Genomic DNA, 22,035 nt, shown 5'->3' on the forward strand with positions numbered 1-22,035 from the left:
GAGGATGTAGAGAATGACAAGGGAAACGAAGGAGAGGGAGAAGATGAGGTAAGCAGAGGAGGTCGGAGATAGCTTTCCTGGAAGTGGAAGCTTAGCGCTTAGGTTTCCAGTACTGGTGAGGTACTGTACAATGGGGAGGGAATTATGCCCGTCACTTTTGATAGTTCAGATGCTGACTATTATTGGCGATGAATAAACCTGGGGTTGAGAGGGAAGGGTGGGAAGGACTGATCGCGTAAGCAAGTGGGAAGTGAAGGGGGGAAGACGATTAGTTAAATTATCAGTCAGACAGTGACGTGTAGGACGGAAGAGAAGGGGAGGCAGGAAAGAGGTGGTCAACAGTTTTTGGTAATCTACGGTACGGAGACTGGTTACTAGTGGTAGGAAAGAGGAGAAGCCAGCCGGAGGGGAGGCTGGAACCCGGGCGAGTGAATCACAGGCGTAAACAACAATTTGCCTCAGGTGTCCAAGCCACCTTCCGGCACTCGGGACTCGCGCCTGCAGACTACCTAGTTGTTACCTACCTATTTTGACATAAATACTCGACCGCCGCGTCTCAACAATATGGACAACATAGTACGGAACTACAGAGTACATTACTCCATCAAGTAGTCCTCCCATATATTTCTATCCATTATCTCCTTTCATTGTATCTGGAACTACTGTGTATCTCTGACTTGTTGTTATTCTTGGTTCGCGCCATTATCGCTGACCAAGTCACCCATCATTCCCTCGGGCTGATGACTGATCCGGCAGGTATGCGCTGACTCATCCATGGTTGACATGCTTCTGGGCGCACTGGATCGCCTTCCAGTATTGTCACAATGTAGTAGGTAGTGACAAAGTGGTGCAACCACTCTGAACCAATGACCACGATTGTGAATCATGGCGTTACCCTATCCAAGGAATACCTTAGTAGTAGGTATCAATACTGAGTACTTTCAATGCCGTAACTCCGAGGACTCCGTCGGTGTGTCGGCATAGAAACCCCGACATCCGCCGACCCTATCACAGGCTCGTGACCGTACCGTTTCTCTCGCGGTCGATTAAGAACCGCAGCCAGCGTACTCAACACCTGATGGAAGGCCTGCTTGCACCGTTTCGCAATGAAATTCTTCTGCAATTACTTCTACTCTAGATACAAGGTGGTCGAAGGATGCTACTAATCTGAGCATGAATCACTTTGCCGAGCATATAACTATGTACAGAATATAACCGATCGTGAGATAACCCTGCCCTCGTCCTCAAAGCGAGACAACTGCAACCCGATACGTCGTCGTCTTGAATATAAACAAGTTCTCGCTGCAAACAGCGCAAAAAAACCTAGCATGCAATCGAGATGAACCAAGAAGAAGCACCTCAACGATTTATTGCTGCTTCTTTGCATTCGCGTCCTTCTTGAGCGTTCTGATTATTGTTGCACCGACCTGGGAGGCTTCTCTCCACCCCTTCTGCCGCATCCAGAAGCGCTCAGCGGGATCCGTGTCATGCGTTGCCCATGAACGAGCGTCGTCCTCGAGTGTATCGCGAGTCAGCTGGGAGAGCTTCTCTGATTTGTCCTCCTTCTCGTCGACGTCGATCTCGTCGTCGCTACTTCTGGCTCCAAACGTGGATTCGAGATACCTCTTCCGCAAAAGGTACCGCTCGGTCTTCTCCTTGCGCACATTCGCGGGCTCAAGCTTCGCCATAGCCGCTCGCACGGCATAGCGCACGATCAGGTAAATATGCTCGCAGAAGAAGATGGTCAAAAGCAAGGCCCATCCTTTGATGGTAGTTGGCTCGCCTCCAGGGCCTTCATGACTGGTGCTGAACATGTACGCAAGAGCGGCAGTGGTTATGCTGCCGACCCATGACAAGAATCCAAGGCTATCCAGCCACGGACCAATGGTCTCCGCGCGCTGCGGCCAGGGTCTCTTGCACTCCACGCAGATCTTGAAAAAGTCGGACCGCAGTTCGACCCAATTGTTGATCAGGAAAGATACAGGAACCAGTGGCCACACCGGAGAGAACAGAGCCAGGTACCCAAACTGAATGCACATTTCGCGCAGATCGTCGGTGACGTCGTAGTCAGATAGGTCGGCCTCGTTGCGGACACGGACCAGGAACTTAGTCTCATCTGGGTGGTCGTCGAATAGAGCCTCGGGCGACTCCTCTTCTTCAGAACTGGAATCCGACTCCACCTTCCCGTTCTTCTTGCGGAGATATTCTTTGTACTCGCGGAGGAGACGCTGCTTAAGAAAAGGGACGATAGTCTCCATGGCGAAGCTGACAACCTGGGCCGTGACAGTGAAATAGATGACTTGCTTGCGCAGGCGATCTGGATCCATACTGAATTCAGTGCGCGATGTCGTGGCGTCCTCTTTAGAGACGAAGGGTCGAACAGTCACCTGAAAAATATCAAGGTGTGGCACTATCCGACTAGCGAAAGGTACATAAACAAAAGCCGTCAAGAACACCGGAAGGTAGGAGGTGATGAAGTTGATGACAAAGATCTTCTGCGTCAAGGCTACATGGTAGGCTTGTTGAGTTTCGTAATTCTCGTAGTCATTGAGCTTGGTAGCGACCGATACCAAGACTGAACTCATCGTTGGGATCAAGGCCGAGAGCAAGATGGTTGGAATAAAAATCTGACTGGTTTCAGCTGATCTGATCAACACTAGGTTCGGTGTTAGAGAAGCATACCAGATACGACTTAAGAGGCCCATTATAGATCTCAGAGATAAAGATCTCAATGGCGAAGCACGTCGCGATAATGACTCCCAGAGCAATAACCGACAGCAAAGCGAAAGGAACCTGGAGCAGCTGTCTGCACATGCGGGTGGTTGCCGGAAACACGCCCTTGATCTCTCCAGTGCTCTCATCCCGAATCTCCTTCTCAGGTTTGAATTCGCGCCGCTTTTCACGGACGGCGGAGACTCCTTTCGTCTGCCACCGACAGCTCAGATCCTCCTCCTGTCGTTTCCAGTATTCGATAAACACAATGCACCAGAGACAATTGACCACGGAATAGATGATTGAGAACGATCCGATCAGAAGCCAGCAAGAAAACCCAAACATGGCTGGAAACAGAAGGAACTTGAAGTAGGACTGGAGGAATGAGAAGTAGAAACCGACCTGAATTATCGACCGGTTGTCAGCTTCTGGACAATTGCGCCACGCTTACAAGAGGTACTCACACTCTCACCAAATTTATCCCGTATCTGATCGAGATCCTCGGGCGACAGGAACGTCTTCTGGCTCCATTCTTTCATGCATCGCTTGTTCATCTCCTGGTCGTGCAAAGGAAAAATTGAATCCACGTTCTTCCATTCTCCGTGCTTGGGAGTGATGCCAGCGCCGCCCGCCTCCCTGGGTACTGTTATCATGTGGTAAATGACGCGCAGTCGCTCCGACTCGGATTGTGGCTCGGCGGAGGATTCCGGCTCGGGCTCGGTGTTGCGGACGCCATAAAGCCAATCGCGAATTCTGAGGTACGGACGAAGACGTTCCAGTAAGTAATATGTACACTATAGAAACATCAAACAAGGCGGAAAGAGGACTCACTGAGCCTGATACACTGCGCGTTGGAGACTCTTCTTTCGCGCCGCGCGGACAAACACCAGTAGAGAGGTTTCGTCGCCTTGTCTGACTTCGGTTTGCAGACCGACCTCAAACAGTCTTTGCAGCAGTCGTTCTAGTTGCTCCGTGGTCTGCAAAACATCTACATTGGGGTTAAAGGCGGGGACCATCGATGGTAGACACTAGTCAGCTACACTGGGTTCTTACCTGTGTCGCCGAAGTTGTAACGAATGACGTAGTCGACATAGTGATTATTGTGCACGGGATCCTGAGGGATTGTGGAAGCCATTTCAAAGCAGATACTAGCTCTAAGTCATCCGTGCGAATCGATATGTTGAAGAGCTGTTTTGAAAAAGGTAGTCCGCTGTTGAAGCTTTTATCAGGGGGGGATGTTTGAGGGGGGTTCATATTCCGCCCGCGATGACGACGTCACCCCCGAAGCTTGACTTGTAGGGTTAGCCCTGGGCGGTGGCTTGGACCCTCTCCCCTCCGTCACTATGCATTCATCGCCCATCGTGATCGACCCGATCGTCAGTACAGTAGACAGTAGTAAGATCTCTGGTGGTTGCATGATACAACACCTCCTTCTATTGCAGTTTAGCACACAGTAAGGTGTAGCTGATCGTCAATCCGCAACCAGAATTTGATTGATTGTGCACGTCGCTAGTAGAAAGATGATAATTCTGGTTGAGGGTATTAAGTTGAATGCATGTACATACAGCACATATTTCGTAAACTTGAAAGAAGATATATTTTCACAGGCCACCCAGATCTAATCCTCTTACCCTCTTCGCTGTACGCATCAAAAGCCAATAAAGCCGAGTTAATAATAGAAAAAAAGGGTCAGACTCGCAATCAGACTCCTTCAGCAAGCTTATTTAAAGCGGGTCCCTCCATCATCATCTTAGTCCATTCATCCATCGCTTTGGCGCCCACCTGCTCGTAAAACTTGATACTGGGCTCGTTCCACTTGAGTACACTCCATTCGAGCCGTCTGCCATTCACTTCTAGGACCTTAGCCGCGAGGTACTTCAAAAGCTTAAAGCCGTAACCGTTGCCTCGGGCGCTAGGCTGCACATAGAGGTCTTCGAGGTAGATACCGGGAGCAGAACGCCAGGTTGAGTAGTTGTAGAAGAACAGTGCCATGCCCACTGGCTTGGGGCTTGGCTGCTCCGCGGTCGCAGGTGGGATGACAAGCGCGGTATAGACCGAGCCTCGCTTGGGGGTAGAGTCGGGGAAAGACAGAGTCGCCAGGAGAGACTCCTCAGTTGCCTCAACCTCGTGGAGAGCCTTCTCATAGTCGGCAAGCTCCCGGATGAACTGGAGGATGAAGGGGACGTCTGCCATTGATCCTGTTAGTGGGGTCACGGCTTGACGTGGTCTGGGTGAGGATGATGATGTCCATCGACTTACCCTCAGGCGTCGCGAGACGGATGGTAGGTTGGCCAGACATTGTGTGGAATGAGAATCAGAAGAGAATGGGACATCCAATTGATGAGTGAGGAGCCAAAGCACTTCTTATAGTGTCTCCAAATTCCCCCAAAATTTGAAGACCCGCCGAGACCAACGGGGCTTTTCCCCACCGCAACCGTATTGAGACCGTTTCTCTATGGCTGGAACTCCACGCCTTACGGAAACTCACGCCTTACCTGACTTTCTCGCTATCTTTGGGTGACTCAGAGAAATGCGCAGTTCTACAGTTGAGCAACAGATAGGAGAGGATAGGAGCAGTATGAAGATATGTTTTGGAGAAAAATTGGATATAGACGTCTATGTACGGTTACAAATATGTGCTTGAAGGCTAGCTAAGTATCATTCACTTGGACGTGATGGCCGACATCCATTTTTGCTCGTCCGTTCTACGATCAATTAGCATTTGATTCGTCGAGGGTTGTGAGGAATAAGGGTTTAGTACTGACCGATCGAAGTGCAGCAGCATGCCGAGCACGGGTATCAACTGCTTTTGATAATTCTTATCCTTCTGCTCCAGAAACTGGAGAAGGACATTCTTCAGATAGATATAATCAATGGACCCTGCGCCAGTCCCAGTAGGCGTGCCGCTGCGTGTGGAGGGACTATGCTCCTTCGCAACTGGGGAGGTGATTGTTCGTCTAGAGCCAGAATCGATCGAGGATCGCGATGACTGGGAAGGATGACTGAAACGATTCTCATCAGGGAGCAGCTTGTGGGACTTGCGCAGCTTCTCCAAACGAGAGTTGGTTTCCTCAACGGAACGGCGAAGCTCGGCTTTCTCCTTCTCTAGGTCGCGCACTTGCTTCTCGCTCTCATCAAGGGAATCACGCAAGCCTGCCATAGCCTGTCGCAGATCAACAAGTTCCTGGGTCGTCTTCTCGGATTCAGCCTCCAATTGATCTCGTCTACGCTTCCAATCCTTCTGGGTTTGCTCCAATTCTTCTTTGTCCTGCTCCGCACTGCGAAGAGCACGCTCAGCTTCGCGGAGCTTGCTCTTCAAGTCTTCTAGCTCACGCGCCCGGCGTCGACCTTGAGCACTGGCTTCATCCTCGGCGCGATCCCGCTCTTCGATGGCGGCTTCCATGCGTTCCTTGAAATCACGCACCTTGACATCGGCGCGACTTTCAATGTCGTTCAGTAGACGGCGCATGGTCTCTCCTTCACGTGTGCGTTCGCTCAGCAGCCGATGAGCATCGGCTAGTTCTTCTTCGAGACTCTCGCAACGTTCGCGAGCCTCCTTCATCTGCATGCCTAGTTCAGCAGCTTGATCGCGCATACTGTTCATCAGGCTCTGAGCACTGGCGTGCTGAGCAGTCTTGAGCTGAATCTCCTCCCGCAGGCCTTGGAGTTCTTTGTTGAGTTGACTGGCCTGGCTTTCGCTCTCGCGAAGCCGGGCGCGGGCGGTCTTTAGCTCGTCCTCAGCCTTTGACAGATCCGAAGTCACCTTCTCCTTGGCCTCAGTGGCTTCCTGCTTCTTACTCTCCGAGTACCTCAGGTCAGACTGGGCGACTGTCAATTTCTCCTCGGCCTTGAGCCTGCTATCGGTTTCCTGCTTGATCCTGTTATTGAGTGTCTTCACTTCTTTCTCACGCTCAGACATCGTGGATGTGAGGGTCTTGAGTTCGGCACGCAGATCATCGTGTTTGCCTTCCAGCCCCCTCAATTCGCTCGTCTTGCTCGCAAGTGACTCCTTGGTGGACTTGAGCTCCGCAGAATCGGCACGCAGTTTCTTGAGCTCTGGCTGAAGTTTCTGGAGAGTCTCGCGCAAGTCCGTGACATCCTTGAACCGCGTGGCGGCCAACTGTTGGGCTGCTGAGAGCTCGGTTTCCAGGGTTGTCAGCTTGATCTTGACATTCTCATACTCCTCCTTGAGATCGTTGTGGGCTTTCTCCGAATCAGCGCTTTTGGACGCATGAGACGCGATGTTCGTGCGCAAATCCGTCAGTTCTTTCTCTAATCTGGTGATGGTCTCCTCCAAAGCTTGTTTCTCCGCGGTCAGCACCTTCACCTTGTCCTTCGCCTCTACGTGATCTTGACCGATATTAAGCAAGTCGTCACGGAGTGATTCAATCTCTTCTTTGAGATCTTCCTCGCCCTTGAGTTTCGAGCTAAGACGATCGATAGCGGCGTCCTTCTCATCCAGCTGTTTTTTCAGCATGTCAATATTTTCTTCGAGCTCGGCCACCTTCGCTGTCAATTGAGCCGAAGCAGGCTCCGCGATGGGCGACGGATCCCGCTCAGTCTCAGTGGCTTTGGCGGCCTCCTCGCCGACCTTTGCGCCGCCAGCACCGCCCTTCTTCTTTCTCTTGTTCTTCTTCTTTCCACCTCCGGTGGCGCTTGTTGAGTTTGCGACTGGCTTCGCAGTCTCGGTCGGCTCTTGCTGAGCTTCAGCGGCGCTAGGGCTAATAGCCAAGCTCTCGCGAAGTTCATCGAAGTTAGCTGGCTTGCCGCCAATGACTTGTTCTTTGGTTAGCTGCCATGTGGCATTGCCCTCCATGTTGGTATCAAGGAAGCTAACAACATTCTGTAATTGCTGATTATCTTCCTTTTTCTGCTCAACATTTGCTTTCAGGCTCGTCATTGCGTCCTCGCTTTCCTTCAGCTGAGATCGGAGGCTATCTACTAGACCCTGTAGTACACCAAGGCGCTTCTCGTTGGCCTCCTTCATCTGCTCCATCTTCTCCAACTTTGCGCTAAGATCGGCATCCTGGCCGGTAACGGGAGATGGAGAGGCCTGAGCTTGCAGTTTCTCGATCTCGTCGGTCCTTTCCTTCAGATCCGCCTTCAATTTCTCAATCTCTGCGCTGGTCTTCGATACCATTTCTTGAGACTTCTCGAGCTTGGCCTTCAAATCGTCCAGCTCTTTTTGCTTTGAAGTCTTCAGCTTTGCGAGCTCCATCTCCTGCTTATCCTTAAAATCACGCAGTTCTGTGAGCTCCCGTGTTGCAGATTCTAGGTTGTGGACCATGCCTTCGGTTGACTCGCGCGCCACGGCGAGATCGCGCTTCAGTGACTCCATCTGGTTCTTCATGGATTCGATCTCCTCTTGCTTTCCTTTCAGCTCTGACTCCAGGCGAGGGATTTCGCTGTCGTAAGAGAAGAACTCTTCACTTTCCCCTTGTTGATCAGCCGACTTCTTCGGCGAGGAGGTGGCGGCTGTGTCATCCGCCTTCTTGGGCTCCTCCTCGGACTTTGTGGCCGACCCATTGGCGCCAGACGATTTCTCAAGTGCTTCCTTCTCAGTTTTGAGTTGTGCAACCTCATCCAAAGCAGCTTTGGTCGCCTTTTGAGCCTCGTCCAGCTTTTTCTTGTAGTCGTCCCTCTCGGTCGTCACGCGCTTGAGCTCTTCCACCACCATGTCTCCCTTCAGCGACAGTTGATTCAAGTATTCAGTCAGCGCTTTCGGCTCACCGATCGAAGTCAAGGGGGTGTTTTCGCGCAGAGCAGCTTCGAAAGGTTCGATGGAAAGGACTCGCGAATGAGCCATGCGGTAGGCTTTCAGGAGCTCTAGACATCACGTAGAATGAACACCACATTAGCCTCTCTTCGCCACAAATGCTCTCCCTCCTGTAATTGCGCTTCCATACCTTGATAGCGAGGTTCCAACTTAGCCAGCCTTCGCAACTTGACCCTAACTTCTGGCGGTAACTCCGGGGAGGATGAAGAGGGCTGGGCACTGCTACTCCCTTCCGCAGCCGCCGGTGTAGCTTCCTTATCCGTTATTGTACCCTCCGGCGCTTGGCCCTCCCCAGTTGAACCACCATTGTCGCCCTCGGGAGCAGTAGCAGCGCTGGCTTCCGTGCTTCCTCCGACCACCGCCTCCGGCCGCGGCGTGCCCGACCTGCTCGAAGAGTCATCATCGCCAATAGCGAATTCGGGCTCGAACTCGTTGGGATCGGGACCCCTAACGGGGGTGCCGGTGTTGCGGCGTGGACGGCCAGCACGGCGGGACGGGGAATCAGCGGTGCGGTTCGGGGGTTGGCGGGCGGAGTTGGAGCGGGAGATGGAGGTTTGGGCGGAGCGTTGACGAGCTTGTTCCTCGGCAATCCGCGAGTCGATTGCGTCGCGCAATCGCTTGTACCAAACGAATTAGCACGGGGCAGAAAGAAGGTGGTGCACGAGAGAGCGAAGGGGGAAAAAGGGCGGATTTTCGGAGCGGGGACACGTTATATTTGTTACTTACCTGAAACATGGCCGGAGCGGGCCTGTGAGCCAAGGCCACGGCAAACTTGATGAACGAAAGACAGAAGAGGAGAATGCGACCGAGGAAGATGACGCAGAAGAATAAACGAAAGAGAGGGAAGAAGGGGAGCAGTAGCAGCAGCAGCAGCAGCATGTAAGTAAGCGGATAGTGGCCGAGATTCCGCAGCGGGCGGCGGTGGAGGCTTATTCGCGGCAGTACGTGGACGGGAGTATGATGTTCGTTGTTCAATTGGGCGCGGTCCTGGCGGGCGGGAACGAGCAGCAAAAAGGATACTGTACTTAGCTTGTCAATGGATGCTGTACAGCACACTACTTTTGTACAATCGAATTTCGGGTGACAACTGTAGTTAATATTGAAGGGTCGACTAGTGGTTTGTTGGTCAAGCTGTTCGCTTTTATGTTGGTATGGAGCCCTCAAGCAATAAACGCCATGCTTTAAATCGTCAAATCATACCTGCTTAAATTACTCTTATAGGAGCTGAAAAGTCGATAGTCACGACCTAGGCAATATAGATTTTAGTACGTGCCCAAATATATAACTTATCATCGATCAACGATCCAACTTCGTAAGTTGAAGCGGTACTCCAAGTACCGTACTATCATACTGGCACTTGGATGCGCACTACGGAGCACTATTAATGGTTTGTGATATATTGCAAGAAATTGCAAGAGAGAAAGTCCGATCAATCTTCATGTGAACACACCTAATTAGTAGCATCCATATCAATACGTACCTATATGTCTGGACCATTCTCCGAGGTTCTCCAAACCAAACATGGACAGGGCGCTAGTGACCAAGACCAATGCGGCTAAGGGCGGTTGCTGAGTCCCCTTCCCTTCCTAACCTTGATTGCGATAAACCACCACCCACAGCCATCTCTCCGCCCACGTTGTTGCTGACCTGCTGCTATGTTGTGACTTGCCCTCATTATCTTGTATCAATTTGCACTCCCTGTAGGTATACGACATTCCCAGTTCCTGTGTCTTTGGACTCAAAAAGTGAGGAGGGATACGCAAGGATGATGGTCTTGGTGGCCCTCGCAGCCTACTTTGTACTAATCCGAGACTCCATCCGTGACTAGTCCACTTTCTCCCCTCCCCGAACCTTAGCGGGCCGGCCGCCCATCCGAAGCAGGGAAGTCTGATGGCATCATGGCCGACGGCGGAATGTCCGCTATGACCCTGCTTGCTTCCTCGGCCTTGGACGCTTCTCTTCAACATGTCTTCTCTACCGCTTCGTCGACTTCTGTCTCATTCCTTTCAGATCCAACCCCTCCTCCGGCCTTAACTACCAGCGCCTCCGTGGTGCCCGGCTTCTCTTCCCATCTTCCGCCCCCGCCAGTTCCCCCTGCGATTCCGACAACCATGGTGGGGTGGATAGGTTGGGTGTTTTCCGTCCTCTTCCAGGTCATTCCGGGTGTGCTTTACTGGCTTGTCACCTTCTCGACCATCACCGTACCAACATGGCTCTTCACGCTGTTCTCTATGAGTTTGACCTTCACGATGAATTTCACCACGCTGTGAGTGTTTGATTGAGACAAACCTCGTCTAAGTGGAACTCGGCATTATACTAACACAATGCTTCTGCGACCATAGACTGCTCATCGCGCTGGCTGTGGTGTCAACCATCAGCTGGTTCATACGGTACCGCTTTCTGAACATGTACAGCCGACTGCCCCCGGAACCTCAACGCAAGGAACCCCAGCTCGACCTTTTCCCCAATATTCAAGAGGGCGACTCCAAGCCTGGTCTAGCCAACTACCTGGATGAGTTCCTCAGCGCGATCAAGGTCTTTGGGTACTTAGAGAGACCAGTCTTCCATGAATTGACGCGAACAATGCAAACCAGGAAGCTCATCGCGGGCGAGACGCTTCTGTTGGAGGAGGAGAAAGGCTTTTGTCTCGTAGTCGACGGACTGGTCCAGATCTTCGTCAAGTCAACTAGAGACGGGAAGTCAGCTGGAGAGGGAGACACGAATCGCTCATCGTCAGACGAGGATGACCACAATGTCGATGGGAGACAAGGCTACCAACTTTTGACCGAGGTCAAGAACGGCGCCTCTATGTCATCATTATTTTCTATACTTTCTCTATTCACGGAGGATGTTCAGTTGAGATATGCGGAGAACGTCGAGCCGAGCTCATCTGTCCTAGGACCAACCGCTTCGCGTGCGCCTGACTCCTTCCCGGCCAGCCCTCGCGCGCTGGATGCATCGCCGCGAGCTCTTCCTCGGGGAAGGAGCTTCACATCCCAAGTCAGTGACAGCACGGACTTTTTGCCAGCTGTGCCTCCCTTGCATCTCGACGACAGTAACACCCCACCCATGCCAATCAACCACGAAGCCCATCCAGGCACAAGGGCGCACGGGAGTAAGCATGGCCAGAAGTCGGTTCACCCAGATATTGTGGCGCGAGCGATGGTCGACACAACGATAGCAATCATACCTGCTAGTGCCTTCCGCCGTCTGACCCGGGTCTACCCCAAAGCAACGGCGCATATTGTCCAGGTCATTCTTACGCGTTTACAAAGAGTGAGTTTCATGACTGCCCATTCCTATCTGGGTCTGAGCAACGAGGTTCTGGGGATCGAGAAACAAATGACCAAATTCACGACATATGACCTGCCAAACGAGATGCGAGGAGCTGCATTGGATCGTCTCAAAGACAAGTTTATCAAGGAGCGTGACCGACTGGGTCCAGAAGAAGTCACGAAAGGTATTGCCTTGCACAATCCTTTCTCGGGTAGGCGAAATCGGTCAAGTAGCTTCCGAAGAAAGGAAGCTGCGCTTCACGCGAAGCTGGGAGTATCACGACGCCCGACGGCAGCCGTGCTCCAGCACAATCCCCTCAATGACCGTGATGCTGCGGGTGTAAGCCCTGGGGATCTGCTTTCTAGCATCCAATTCTCGCGCTTTGGATCTAGACATGAGAACTTCGCTCCGAAGTTGCTGAGCCCACTTGCAGAAAAAGAACAGTCACCCTTGCGAGCTCCTTCTCCCATCATTGAATCCATGGGATCTTTTCACCGGAAGGAAAGCGTGGATGAGGATGCTTTGTTCCGTGAATCCATATTAGAATGTATTATGAAGGGCATCGGTCTGACAGAAAGCACCAATGACCTGATGCGGAAGACGCACAATTCGGGCGACGCATCTCCGAGACTCCTCTCTTACGATGCACGCCGACAGAAGGCAGTGTTCAGCAATAATGCTTTTGGATTCATCGATCCCTACGAAGGCTCCGTGGATGATACAGAGTCAATGATGTCAATGTCGGTCACCAGTGCTGGTGGCACGTCCCCCGTCATCAACCTGAGAGAAGAGCTAAGAAATGACATCGAGATTGTTTACTTTCCCCAGGGATCCGTGCTTGTGGAGCAAGGCGAGCGCCATCCAGGCCTGTATTATGTCATCGATGGATTTCTAGATGTGGGAATTCCCGCTAGCGAGAAAGAAGATGATCTTGTTGGGTCATCCCGACCAAAGCATGCGCAAGCGCGCGAAGAATCCTTCCCAACTTTGAGGCGCACTCAGACGAACACTTCGCGCATCTCAACCACAAGTCTGGGGACGGGCAGCGATTCCAAGCGAAAGAGACAGTCACGGAAATCTTTATACATGATCAAGCCCGGAGGAATTCAAGGCTATGTCGGCGCCGTCGCATCCTATCGCTCGTACACAGATGTGGTTGCCAAAACGGATGTTTATGTGGGTTTCCTCCCGCGGGCTGCCTTGGAAAGAATAGCGGAACGGTACCCGATCGCACTATTGACGCTGGCTAAACGACTAACAAGCATTCTGCCACGCCTGCTTCTCCACATTGACTTCGCGTTGGAATGGGTGCAGGTAAATGCTGGGCAGGTCATCTACCATCAAGGTGACGAAAGTGATGCTATATACCTCGTGTTGAATGGTCGTTTACGGTCAGTACTCCAAGGCAGTGATGGGAAGGTGACGGTCCTTAGCGAATATGGCCAGGGAGACAGTATCGGCGAGCTGGAGGTGATGACTGAGTCGACCCGCTCGTCTACTCTTCATGCGATTCGTGACACTGAGCTAGCCAAGTTCCCTCGAACTTTATTCAATAGTCTCGCGCAAGAGCACCCCGGGATCACCATTCAAGTATCTAAACTCATTGCTCAGCGGATGCGAGACTTGGTGGAACAACCAACACAAGAGCAGGGAATGGAACGAGGAAACTCGGGCACCATCAAGACCGCGACCTCAACTCTTAACTTGCGCACTGTCTGTGTCTTACCAGTGACAGGAGGAGTGCCTGTCGTTGAATTTGGGCACCGATTGTTGCAAGCGTTGCACCAGATCGGGGTGACGAACGGCGTCGCGTCCCTTAATCAGGCCGCCATCTTGAACCACCTGGGACGGCATGCTTTCAGTAAGATGGGAAAGTTGAAGTTGACACAGTACTTAGCGGACCTGGAAGAAAAGTATGGCATGGTACTCTACATCGCTGACACGACCGTGAATGCGCCGTGGACGCAGACCTGCATCACACAGGCCGATTGCATTCTGCTGGTCGGTCTTGCCGAATCATCGCCTAGCATCGGTGAATATGAGAGATTTTTGCTAGGCATGAAGACCACATCCCGGAAGGAATTGGTGCTGATACATGAAGAACGGTACTGTCCGCCCGGACTGACTCGACAATGGCTCAAGAACCGCGTGTGGATCAATGGAGGTCATCATCATATTCAAATGCCCTATCGACTCACAGCCGAACCCACACACTCCCAGACTAGACGCCTGGGAACAGTATTGAAACAACGAGTCCAGGTCATTCAGGCCGAAATCCAGAAGTACACATCTCGCCGGATTCGCCAGACTCCTCTTTATTCGGCCCAGACGCCGTTCAAAGGTGATTTCCATCGTCTGGCCCGCCGGCTGTGTGGTCGATCGGTGGGACTTGTGCTAGGTGGTGGTGGCGCTCGAGGTATTGCTCAAGTCGGAGTCATTAAAGCGCTCGAGGAAGCAGGCATTCCTATCGACATCATTGGTGGTACCTCCATCGGATCGTTCATTGGCGCTCTGTATGCTCGGGATGCGGATGTCGTGCCTATGTATGGTCGGGCTAAGAAGTTTGCGGGTCGCATGGGGAGCATTTGGAGGTTTGCCCTCGATCTGACCTATCCGACCGTGTCTTACACCACTGGGCACGAATTCAATCGCGGCATCTTCAAGACATTTGGCAATAGCCAGATTGAGGATTTCTGGCTGGAGTTCTATTGCAATACCACCAATATCAGCCGATCGCGTGCGGAGTATCATTCGTCCGGCTACACCTGGCGTTACGTCCGTGCATCCATGTCCCTGGCAGGCTTGATCCCACCTATTTGTGATGAAGGTAGTATGCTACTCGACGGCGGGTATATTGACAATCTCACGGTAGGCCACATGAAAGGGTTGGGTGCAGACGTGATCTTTGCGATTGATGTGGGCTCGATCGACGACAACACCCCTCAAGGGTATGGAGATTCGCTGTCTGGCTTCTGGACGGTGCTCAATCGTTGGAACCCCTTCTCCTCCCTGCCCAATCCGCCTACGCTGTCTGAGATTCAGGCCCGATTGGCATATGTTTCGTCCATTGACAACCTCGAGCGCGCGAAGACCACACCCGGCTGTTTATACATGCGGCCCCCGATCGACAAATATGGCACGCTAGAGTTTGCGAAGTTCGATGAAATCTACCAGGTGGGGTACGCGTATGGCAAGGAGTATTTGGAGAAGCTGAAGAGCGAAGGATCTCTGCCGCTACCGGAAGAGACGGAAGAGAAGAAGAAACTTCAGCGGACGCTAGCGCCTCGTCGCGCCAGTATCTGACGCCAGTGTATGATTCTTGATGCAAATAAAGATATTTTAGCTAGAAGTTTAGACAATCTATGTATGATTTATAGGCAGTAATCTAGATACTAACTCCTCTAAAAGGCCAGTTACTTACCTATACTAGTTATTTATTTGTTATTGTGGTAGTTTCGGTAGTTGTTGGAAGGAAGAGACAAAAAAAAAGTACAGTACAGTATGGGATCGGGATCTGCAGACCCTCTTGGCCTTGGCTTGAGGCCCGCCCCCGAACAACACTGCGAACACTGCGAACACCGCGGGTTCTGGACCCGTCTTTTGATTGACACTGCCACCACTGCGGCTTAGTAGTTGGTTGGTTTAATGCAGATGCACACCACCACTCATCTCTGCATTAATCTGCTCCTCCTCCTCCTTCTCTTTCTCTTTCTTTTCTTTCCTTTCTTTTCTCTTCCCCCCTTCTCACGGCCCTGATGACTGCAGCTTTTTTCTCTCCCGTAGTTCAGGTCCAATTCTTCTAGGACATTGCTTGTTTCTGGCACTATGCATGTTTAAGGCCCAGTGCTGATCTCCACCACACTGTTTCTCGTTGAGGAATCAATTCCGTCCTCGAATGGCTGCAGTGGGAAGATGACGGCCTTCCCTTGTGGTCCTCTGCGTCTCCTGCTCTATCGTGCATGGACCTTGCTGCTCATCTATTGTATTCTCCTGGTGCTCCTGCTCCTGGTCTTGATGGGGGATGAAGCCATTACAATTTCGCGTCGGTTGCCCATCGCTCGGTTCTGACAGCCAGGAGGAGTCTGCTAACAGCAAGCAGATCGGCACTCGACAGTGAAGTCAGACCAAAGTCTGGCTCTAGTGGTGGCAAAGTCTCGAAGAGAGGATACCTCTTGGGCTTATCGTGTTATGCCTCAGTAAGCATCTATCGTGACCATAGTACACATCAAACAGCAGCCAACAGGCCTACTCACCATTGCTCCCCGGACAGCTGGAGGCCTTACATCTACACTTCCGACCAAGAACCTGGATTTGCCGATCTCCCCGCGAACAAGGGCCGCGAGGGTATGGCATACCTCACGCACATCATCGATAACTATGATCAATTGGCCGATATCACCGTGTTCATGCACGGCGGTGATAGCCAGTGGCATAATGATGTCAGGAACCTGGATTCGCCGTCATTGCTCCGTCGACTCAGTCTTCGTGCGGTGGAGCGCCTGGGTTACGCTAATCTGCGCTGCCACCATCGCCCGGGCTGCCCGGTGGCCGTGCGACCGTTTGACCCTGATATGACGTCCGACCACAACATTGTCTACCGCAACTTCACCAGAATTTATGCCGACCTTTTTCGTGTGCCTCCGGAGCAGACCCCTGCGGAAATTGGTGGTGTGTGCTGTGGCCAATTTGCGCTCACCCGCGAGCGCATCCGGAGCCGACCGAAAGAGGACTACACGCGGATGCGCGATTGGGCCATCTCCACGGAATTGGATAATTTCTCGGTTGGGTCTGTCTTTGAGATGCTGTGGCATATTATCTTTTTAGAAGGACCGATTGCGTACGTGATGTCTCTCGCTGGCTGACTGGCTGGAAAGCCGTGCTAACAATCTCACGACTTGGCAGATGTCCAGATACTCAGCAGTGCTACTGTGAACTCTATGATCTGTGCGACGAAACGTTCGACGACCCGTGAGTGGAAATAACCCCGGATTCTGTAAGGGGCCATTGAGTGAGACGCTGTGGTCTCCTTTATCGCCGTAACCTCGGGGATCTGCCGAATCAGGTAATAGTCGCCGCAAGGATTCAACGCCGCAATTCTAGCCTTGTGCCTACACCCCCTATGGCAGCCGCGCATCAACATCAGAGGTGAAATGCGACATGCAGCTTTGATTCGCGAATCCCGTACAATGAGCTTGGCATGTTTTGATTCGGGCACTGTGACTGTATAGGAACCAGCGCCACCACGGCTCGAACCGCATCCGCTGTCATGTTCGCGGCCCGGTCCCGCGATTATGGCCTTGCCAGAGATGCACAGTCTGGATGACCTGCCTCGTTCTGGCTCGCATAATTTACTGGCCGGACAAAATGAGGACCAACAACTCCTTCCCAGCAGTTGGGAATGACGCTGTTTCGACCCAGCTCGATCATTTCGTCCACGGCCAGGCAGAATCTTCATCCCAGCCGAGGCAGCGATCGTAACAGCAATTCTAGGCGCGGCAGTGAGTCGTCTCAGGCCGGCTAGCCAGCCATCACCACTAAACCCGCCCCTTGCCGCTATCCAAGGGGACTGGAGCTGGCGTTGGAAGCATCTCTTTGTTGATCCGGGGACAGACGAACCATATGAACTCCAAGACGATAGCGCCACGCTGACGCGCATCGTGTTTCTTCGAATCGTGGCTCTTGTCATCATCACATCGTGAGCTACGAGGTATTCTGTGCTCTAAGCTTGCATATCTTACTGACACTGATGCCCAAGAGCAATTGTTTTCGGTGCAATCGGAAAGAGTTATGATATCATCTCTCTCACGGTCGCAAATAGAATCCTTGTTGATGAAAAGATGCCCAGCTCGCCGTCATTGGTGTGGTCAACATTGCTTGCAGCTTCTCACCCAGGGCGCTCTTCAGCACAGTTTCACACCGTTGATAACCCGTTGGATGACTGACAAGGGGCAGGAGGGAGCCTGATGGACTTTGAGCTGTTCGAAGAGCACGAAAGTCCCTGGGTTGCCATTACCACTTCCACCTCTACCTTGTAAGCAACCATCACTCTCACTATCGGGCCCATTACCAATACCACCTTCTCGCACCCCACTACCTTCCGCGGCGCCACCTGCCACCTCGCGATCCAGCAAGCCTAGATCTCGCTCAACCAGTGGCTCTACTCCGGCGCCAGCAACCACGCCTACACCGTCGACTACGGCGGGAACAACCCCAACCCGCCCCTTGCCCTCCTTCCCTAGGCTAGCACGCTCCAGGCGGACATCTCCATCGCCGCCGAACCCAGCAGCTAGTCCACGGCCATCCTCTCCAACCTCCGATCTTTCACCTCCGACCCTGCCCTTCTCAACCTCACCTCGTTAGCGCTCACGCTAGCGGACGACCTCGTCAGTCTGAACTGCGGGTACACACGCCTGGACGGGCTAGCCGCTGTCGTGGCGATGGTCTTCACGGTATAATCACCTCGTTCGACTGTACATACTCCGCTCTATCTTCTGATTTTCATGGTAATAGCACGGCGCAAACCCTGCAGGATCCCGTGCGCTGGCAGCTGTACGGTTCCGCGCCGCGACTGCCCTGGGAATGGGCGATCGCCGTCGTGCTGGTGGTGGCTGTTGCGGTGCATGTGGTGGATCGCGGGGTTTGAGGGGAAGGATTCGGTTTGAGTGTGGATGGGATGATGGCTGTGGCGGTGGCTTCTGCTGCTTTCAGGGGGGCCGGTCGAAGGATGGACCGAGAGAGACGCGGTCTGTCTTTCGAGAAGAGAAGCTTGATGACTTGGAGGAGCAGGAAGCGGAGGGTGAAGGTGAAGGTCGTGTTGTTGAAGGCCGGGGAGGATGTGGGTGATGGACGCTATGTGAAGTTGCGACGGGTGAGGAAAGTACATACAGAGCTGTGGAGTGAGTTGGTCCTGCTTGATGTACGGATGTAGGATATAATCCGGACGAATAAGCCAAGCTTATAGTTGATTAGACGAGGCTAGCAAGTTCGAAACTTGTCCAGATATTAGATGGTAGAGTGTATACGAACCCCGTACGCAGAATTTGAAATTGACTATACGCACCACTGAACACAAGAAGATAAGAAGTATCCTCAACTATACCATGACAATCATGGATGGTTTAGAAGGTTCCCCACCGAACCCTAATAACCCATCAGCTCGGTAGAGTAATCTCTATAAACAACCTTCCACGACCGTAACCAGAACACAGTGGAAAGGGGAATTAATTAAGTACTATAGTGTGATCAAGCGAACGTACTGTAAGTAACAAACCAAGGGTCAACAACCCATCGAACCATCCAACAGCCAACCCCCGCAAACCTAGCTTCCCTTCCATCCCTGGTTCCATCTATACACCACCACCACCGCAACCACCACCACAATCACAGAACCAGTTCCACCCACCACCATCATCACAAAGCCATTATCCATCAACCATTAACATCAACATTATCATGAAAAGCAATAACGTCAAACAAAACCCCTTCAACCGGCCCACACACTGGAGGGTATGCATCCAGATATCAGACATAGAAACATGGCCGGGAGATTAAACCAGTGTACGTCGGCCGGTCAGGGCGTCCTACCCTCACGGGTAAGAAGAAAGCAAGAAACAAAACATGGTATCATAAGTCGCACGTCCTCTTCGGGGACCAGATGCCCTCGGAGGGGAGAGGTTTATATGGTCTGGCTGTCTGCATCCCCATCCCAGCACCGAGTGTAATAGGACAGACAGCCAGACAAACCCCCCCACGAATCATCATATCAACAACCATCATCATCATCATCAGCCCCCGTCTCTACAGCCCCCTCAACCGAAGGAGCCAAGAGAGACTCGACAGCTTAAGCCGTAGCAGCAACAGGCGCATCCGCCGGTCCGCCGTGCGCACCACCCGTGTTCTTCTCGCGGATAGGGCCGGCGTTCTCGCGCCGATAAGCCCAGAGGGCAGCGACTTCGAGGAAGATAGCGAAGAAGGTGAAAATACTATTTCCTCCGTTGTTAGCCTCGTCCAAAAAAAAAGACGCACCCAGACAGGAACGGTGGGGTTGGTTAGACAACGTACAAAGTCAAAAAGATAAAGGCCTCGTTGGCTTTCTTCAGTGCGCAAGAGGCGCCGGGAGGGGCGTTGGCGCCGCAGTTGTGCCAGTCGTAGTCTTGGGCGGCGAAGATGAAGGAGGTGAGCCACCTTTACCCTTGTGGTTAGTGATTGTTCATGTGCGTTTGGGAAAATGAGGAAAAGGACGTACAGGTAGGAGAAGATCACGTCGATGGCGAGGACGAATTTGCTGAGGGCGTGGGGCATGAAGGGGGAGATGAAGGCAGGGAGGAAGAAAACGACGGAGATGGTGGACTGATTATGATGCGTCAGTAAGAAAGGTCCCTGTTTAGAGTCAGGGGGGGATGAGGAGGATGCATACAATAACTTCATCGTAGATGATGTGTTGGCCGCGAGGACCCCGGTGGATGAAGTAGGAGGTGATGCCCATCACAATGACCGCACTGGCCCATTGCATGAACCGAGTGAGCAGCTGCAGCGGTCGCGCCACGGTGGTGGAGAGCAACATGGTTGAAATGAAGGATACTAAGTAGTGTAGACACGAGAGAGATAAGAAGGGGTTTGGTAAGTATGGGAAGTATAAAAATCGCCGGCGGGTGGAAGAGCAAAGAGCAAGAGAGTCCTCTCTGTAAAAGCTTTGATTCTTTCTTGTTGATTTCTGATCGATTACAACTCGACATCCGAACCAGGACAGGGTTTTATATATTTGAATGGGAGGGGGGAAAGCGTAGTATGGTTTATCCCTCGTCAAGGCCCGAGTTCAGCACCAGCGTATCCTTTACGTCAGAGGCCTTTCTCAGCCGTTGCAGAGTTTATTGCTTTTTTTTTTGATATATTTTTTTTGTTTCTTATGGCACACTTTCATCCCATCTTTGGAATTTGGCCCCGAACAGACCAAATGCCGAGAGGACCGTGATTGAAAATTGATGGTGGGAAGGGAACACAGTGAGGAAGCGGGTTGGCTCCCCCAGATGCGTCATAGTTTCCTTTGCATGAAGTCAGTTAATCCCGAGCTTGGTCCAGGCTTTTTTTTTGCATGAGGTGATGCTTTTTTCTGTCTGTCTAATCAGAAAGTTTGTTAGGAAGCTGCTAGTTGCATCCATAGCTCGCTAGTTGGCTCAGGTCGACGGGATTCTGGTCGAGCACCTCGTTGGGCACAGGCCTATCGATGCTTGATAGGGAATATCACACCTCAGCTCTGCATGAAGAGCCCGACGCGGGAAGGCTTGGCATTGGACGATTGGCGTCGTAGCAGTCGATGATCTGCGCCAGAGATGGACTGATTTGTGGTGCAAGGGAGGAGGAGGAGGAGGAGGAGAGGGGGTTGCGTGATGATGAAGAAAGATGAACTAAACTAATGAGGAACTAAACTTACCGAATGGCCTGTCATCAGGGCTTGGCATCCGGCATCCGGTACCGATGGTAACCTGACCGTCACGGTCTGGCCGCTCTTTCCGCTGGCCAGACTCTTTTTCTCTCTACTACGAGTCTCCGTAGAGTAACTACACCAAATACACAGTATAAACTGACTCACAAAGTAAGTTGATGAGAGCAGAGAGATGACAGAAGACCAAGTGCGAAACTCACCTACAGCATAACAAGAACAACAACCATCACTGAACCCCAACAGCAGCCCCCCGACCACGCCACATCCATCGTGCAACCAGGAAATGAAATCCTCCCTCCATCGAAGCTTCGAGCTTCGCCGAACGGCGCTGCAGATCCTCCCGGATGCCTCCGGCAGCAACCAGAATGATTTCATTCATGGTCAACTGACTCAATAGTTGATACTCTGTGCAATATAGACCCACAAGGCTGATACGGAACTTTCATTTGGACCTTTCGTGTTTGCATTCTCATTTTTGGGACCTGGGGGTCTAGCGAACCAAACTATATGCCCTTATTGTAAAGTATGTATACATACAATACAGGTTCTGGACCACTATCACCACCATCACCACCATCACCCATGCAGAGGCAGGTAGTGCCCGAACCGATATGTCCAGCCAGCCCGGGGTGGTCGATCTATCGCTTCAGCGTGACGTTGACACATTATTGTGTAGTTAACAGGTCATAGTAACTATCACCCATCTCTCTTCTCCTACCTACCCAGTCAGTATCTAAACAATATTGTGGGAAAAGATCAACAATTACATTCTCCGCTCCACAAAAAAAAAAAAAAAAAAAAAAAAAAAAAAAAAAAAAAAAAAAAAAAA

At 52.0% G+C, this 22,035-nt stretch overlaps 5 protein-coding genes across 5 annotated transcripts; 2 read left to right on the forward strand and 3 right to left on the reverse strand.

Annotated features, from left to right (window-relative positions):
• Nucleotides 1-1,143: 1,143 nt before the first annotated feature.
• Nucleotides 1,144-3,478, reverse strand: BP01DRAFT_352369 (anoctamin family protein). The gene is made up of 2 exons (XM_025573922.1): nucleotides 2,683-3,478; nucleotides 1,144-2,627 (listed from the first exon to the last, which is right to left on the reverse strand). The coding sequence occupies exons 1-2, from the start codon at nucleotides 3,055-3,057 to the stop codon at nucleotides 1,368-1,370; spliced, it is 1,635 nt and encodes a 544-aa protein (XP_025435811.1). The 5' UTR covers nucleotides 3,058-3,478; the 3' UTR covers nucleotides 1,144-1,367.
• A 738-nt stretch (nucleotides 3,479-4,216) lies between these two features.
• Nucleotides 4,217-5,032, reverse strand: BP01DRAFT_309868 (GNAT family N-acetyltransferase). The gene is made up of 2 exons (XM_025572399.1): nucleotides 4,972-5,032; nucleotides 4,217-4,898 (listed from the first exon to the last, which is right to left on the reverse strand). The coding sequence occupies exons 1-2, from the start codon at nucleotides 5,009-5,011 to the stop codon at nucleotides 4,414-4,416; spliced, it is 525 nt and encodes a 174-aa protein (XP_025435812.1). The 5' UTR covers nucleotides 5,012-5,032; the 3' UTR covers nucleotides 4,217-4,413.
• A 5,148-nt stretch (nucleotides 5,033-10,180) lies between these two features.
• nte1 (lysophospholipase) lies at nucleotides 10,181-15,124 on the forward strand. Its single transcript, XM_025579436.1, has 2 exons — nucleotides 10,181-10,754; nucleotides 10,831-15,124. The coding sequence occupies exons 1-2, from the start codon at nucleotides 10,387-10,389 to the stop codon at nucleotides 15,065-15,067; spliced, it is 4,605 nt and encodes a 1,534-aa protein (XP_025435813.1). The 5' UTR covers nucleotides 10,181-10,386; the 3' UTR covers nucleotides 15,068-15,124.
• A 552-nt stretch (nucleotides 15,125-15,676) lies between these two features.
• BP01DRAFT_370466 (DUF3431 domain-containing protein) lies at nucleotides 15,677-16,736 on the forward strand (the record flags this gene model as incomplete). Its single annotated transcript, XM_025576606.1, has 4 exons — nucleotides 15,677-15,746; nucleotides 15,888-15,960; nucleotides 16,035-16,601; nucleotides 16,667-16,736. The coding sequence occupies 4 exons, from the start codon at nucleotides 15,677-15,679 to the stop codon at nucleotides 16,734-16,736; spliced, it is 780 nt and encodes a 259-aa protein (XP_025435814.1).
• Nucleotides 16,737-19,604: 2,868 nt separating this feature from the next.
• Nucleotides 19,605-20,327, reverse strand: BP01DRAFT_286079 (uncharacterized protein; the record flags this gene model as incomplete). The annotated part of the gene is made up of 4 exons (XM_025571456.1): nucleotides 19,605-19,746; nucleotides 19,826-19,948; nucleotides 20,010-20,113; nucleotides 20,181-20,327. The coding sequence occupies 4 exons, from the start codon at nucleotides 20,325-20,327 to the stop codon at nucleotides 19,605-19,607; spliced, it is 516 nt and encodes a 171-aa protein (XP_025435815.1).
• Between the last annotated feature and the right edge of the window lie 1,708 nt (nucleotides 20,328-22,035).

Source organism: Aspergillus saccharolyticus (genome assembly GCF_003184585.1).
Source record: "Aspergillus saccharolyticus JOP 1030-1 unplaced genomic scaffold BP01scaffold_1, whole genome shotgun sequence".
NCBI lineage: Eukaryota > Fungi > Ascomycota > Eurotiomycetes > Eurotiales > Aspergillaceae > Aspergillus > Aspergillus saccharolyticus.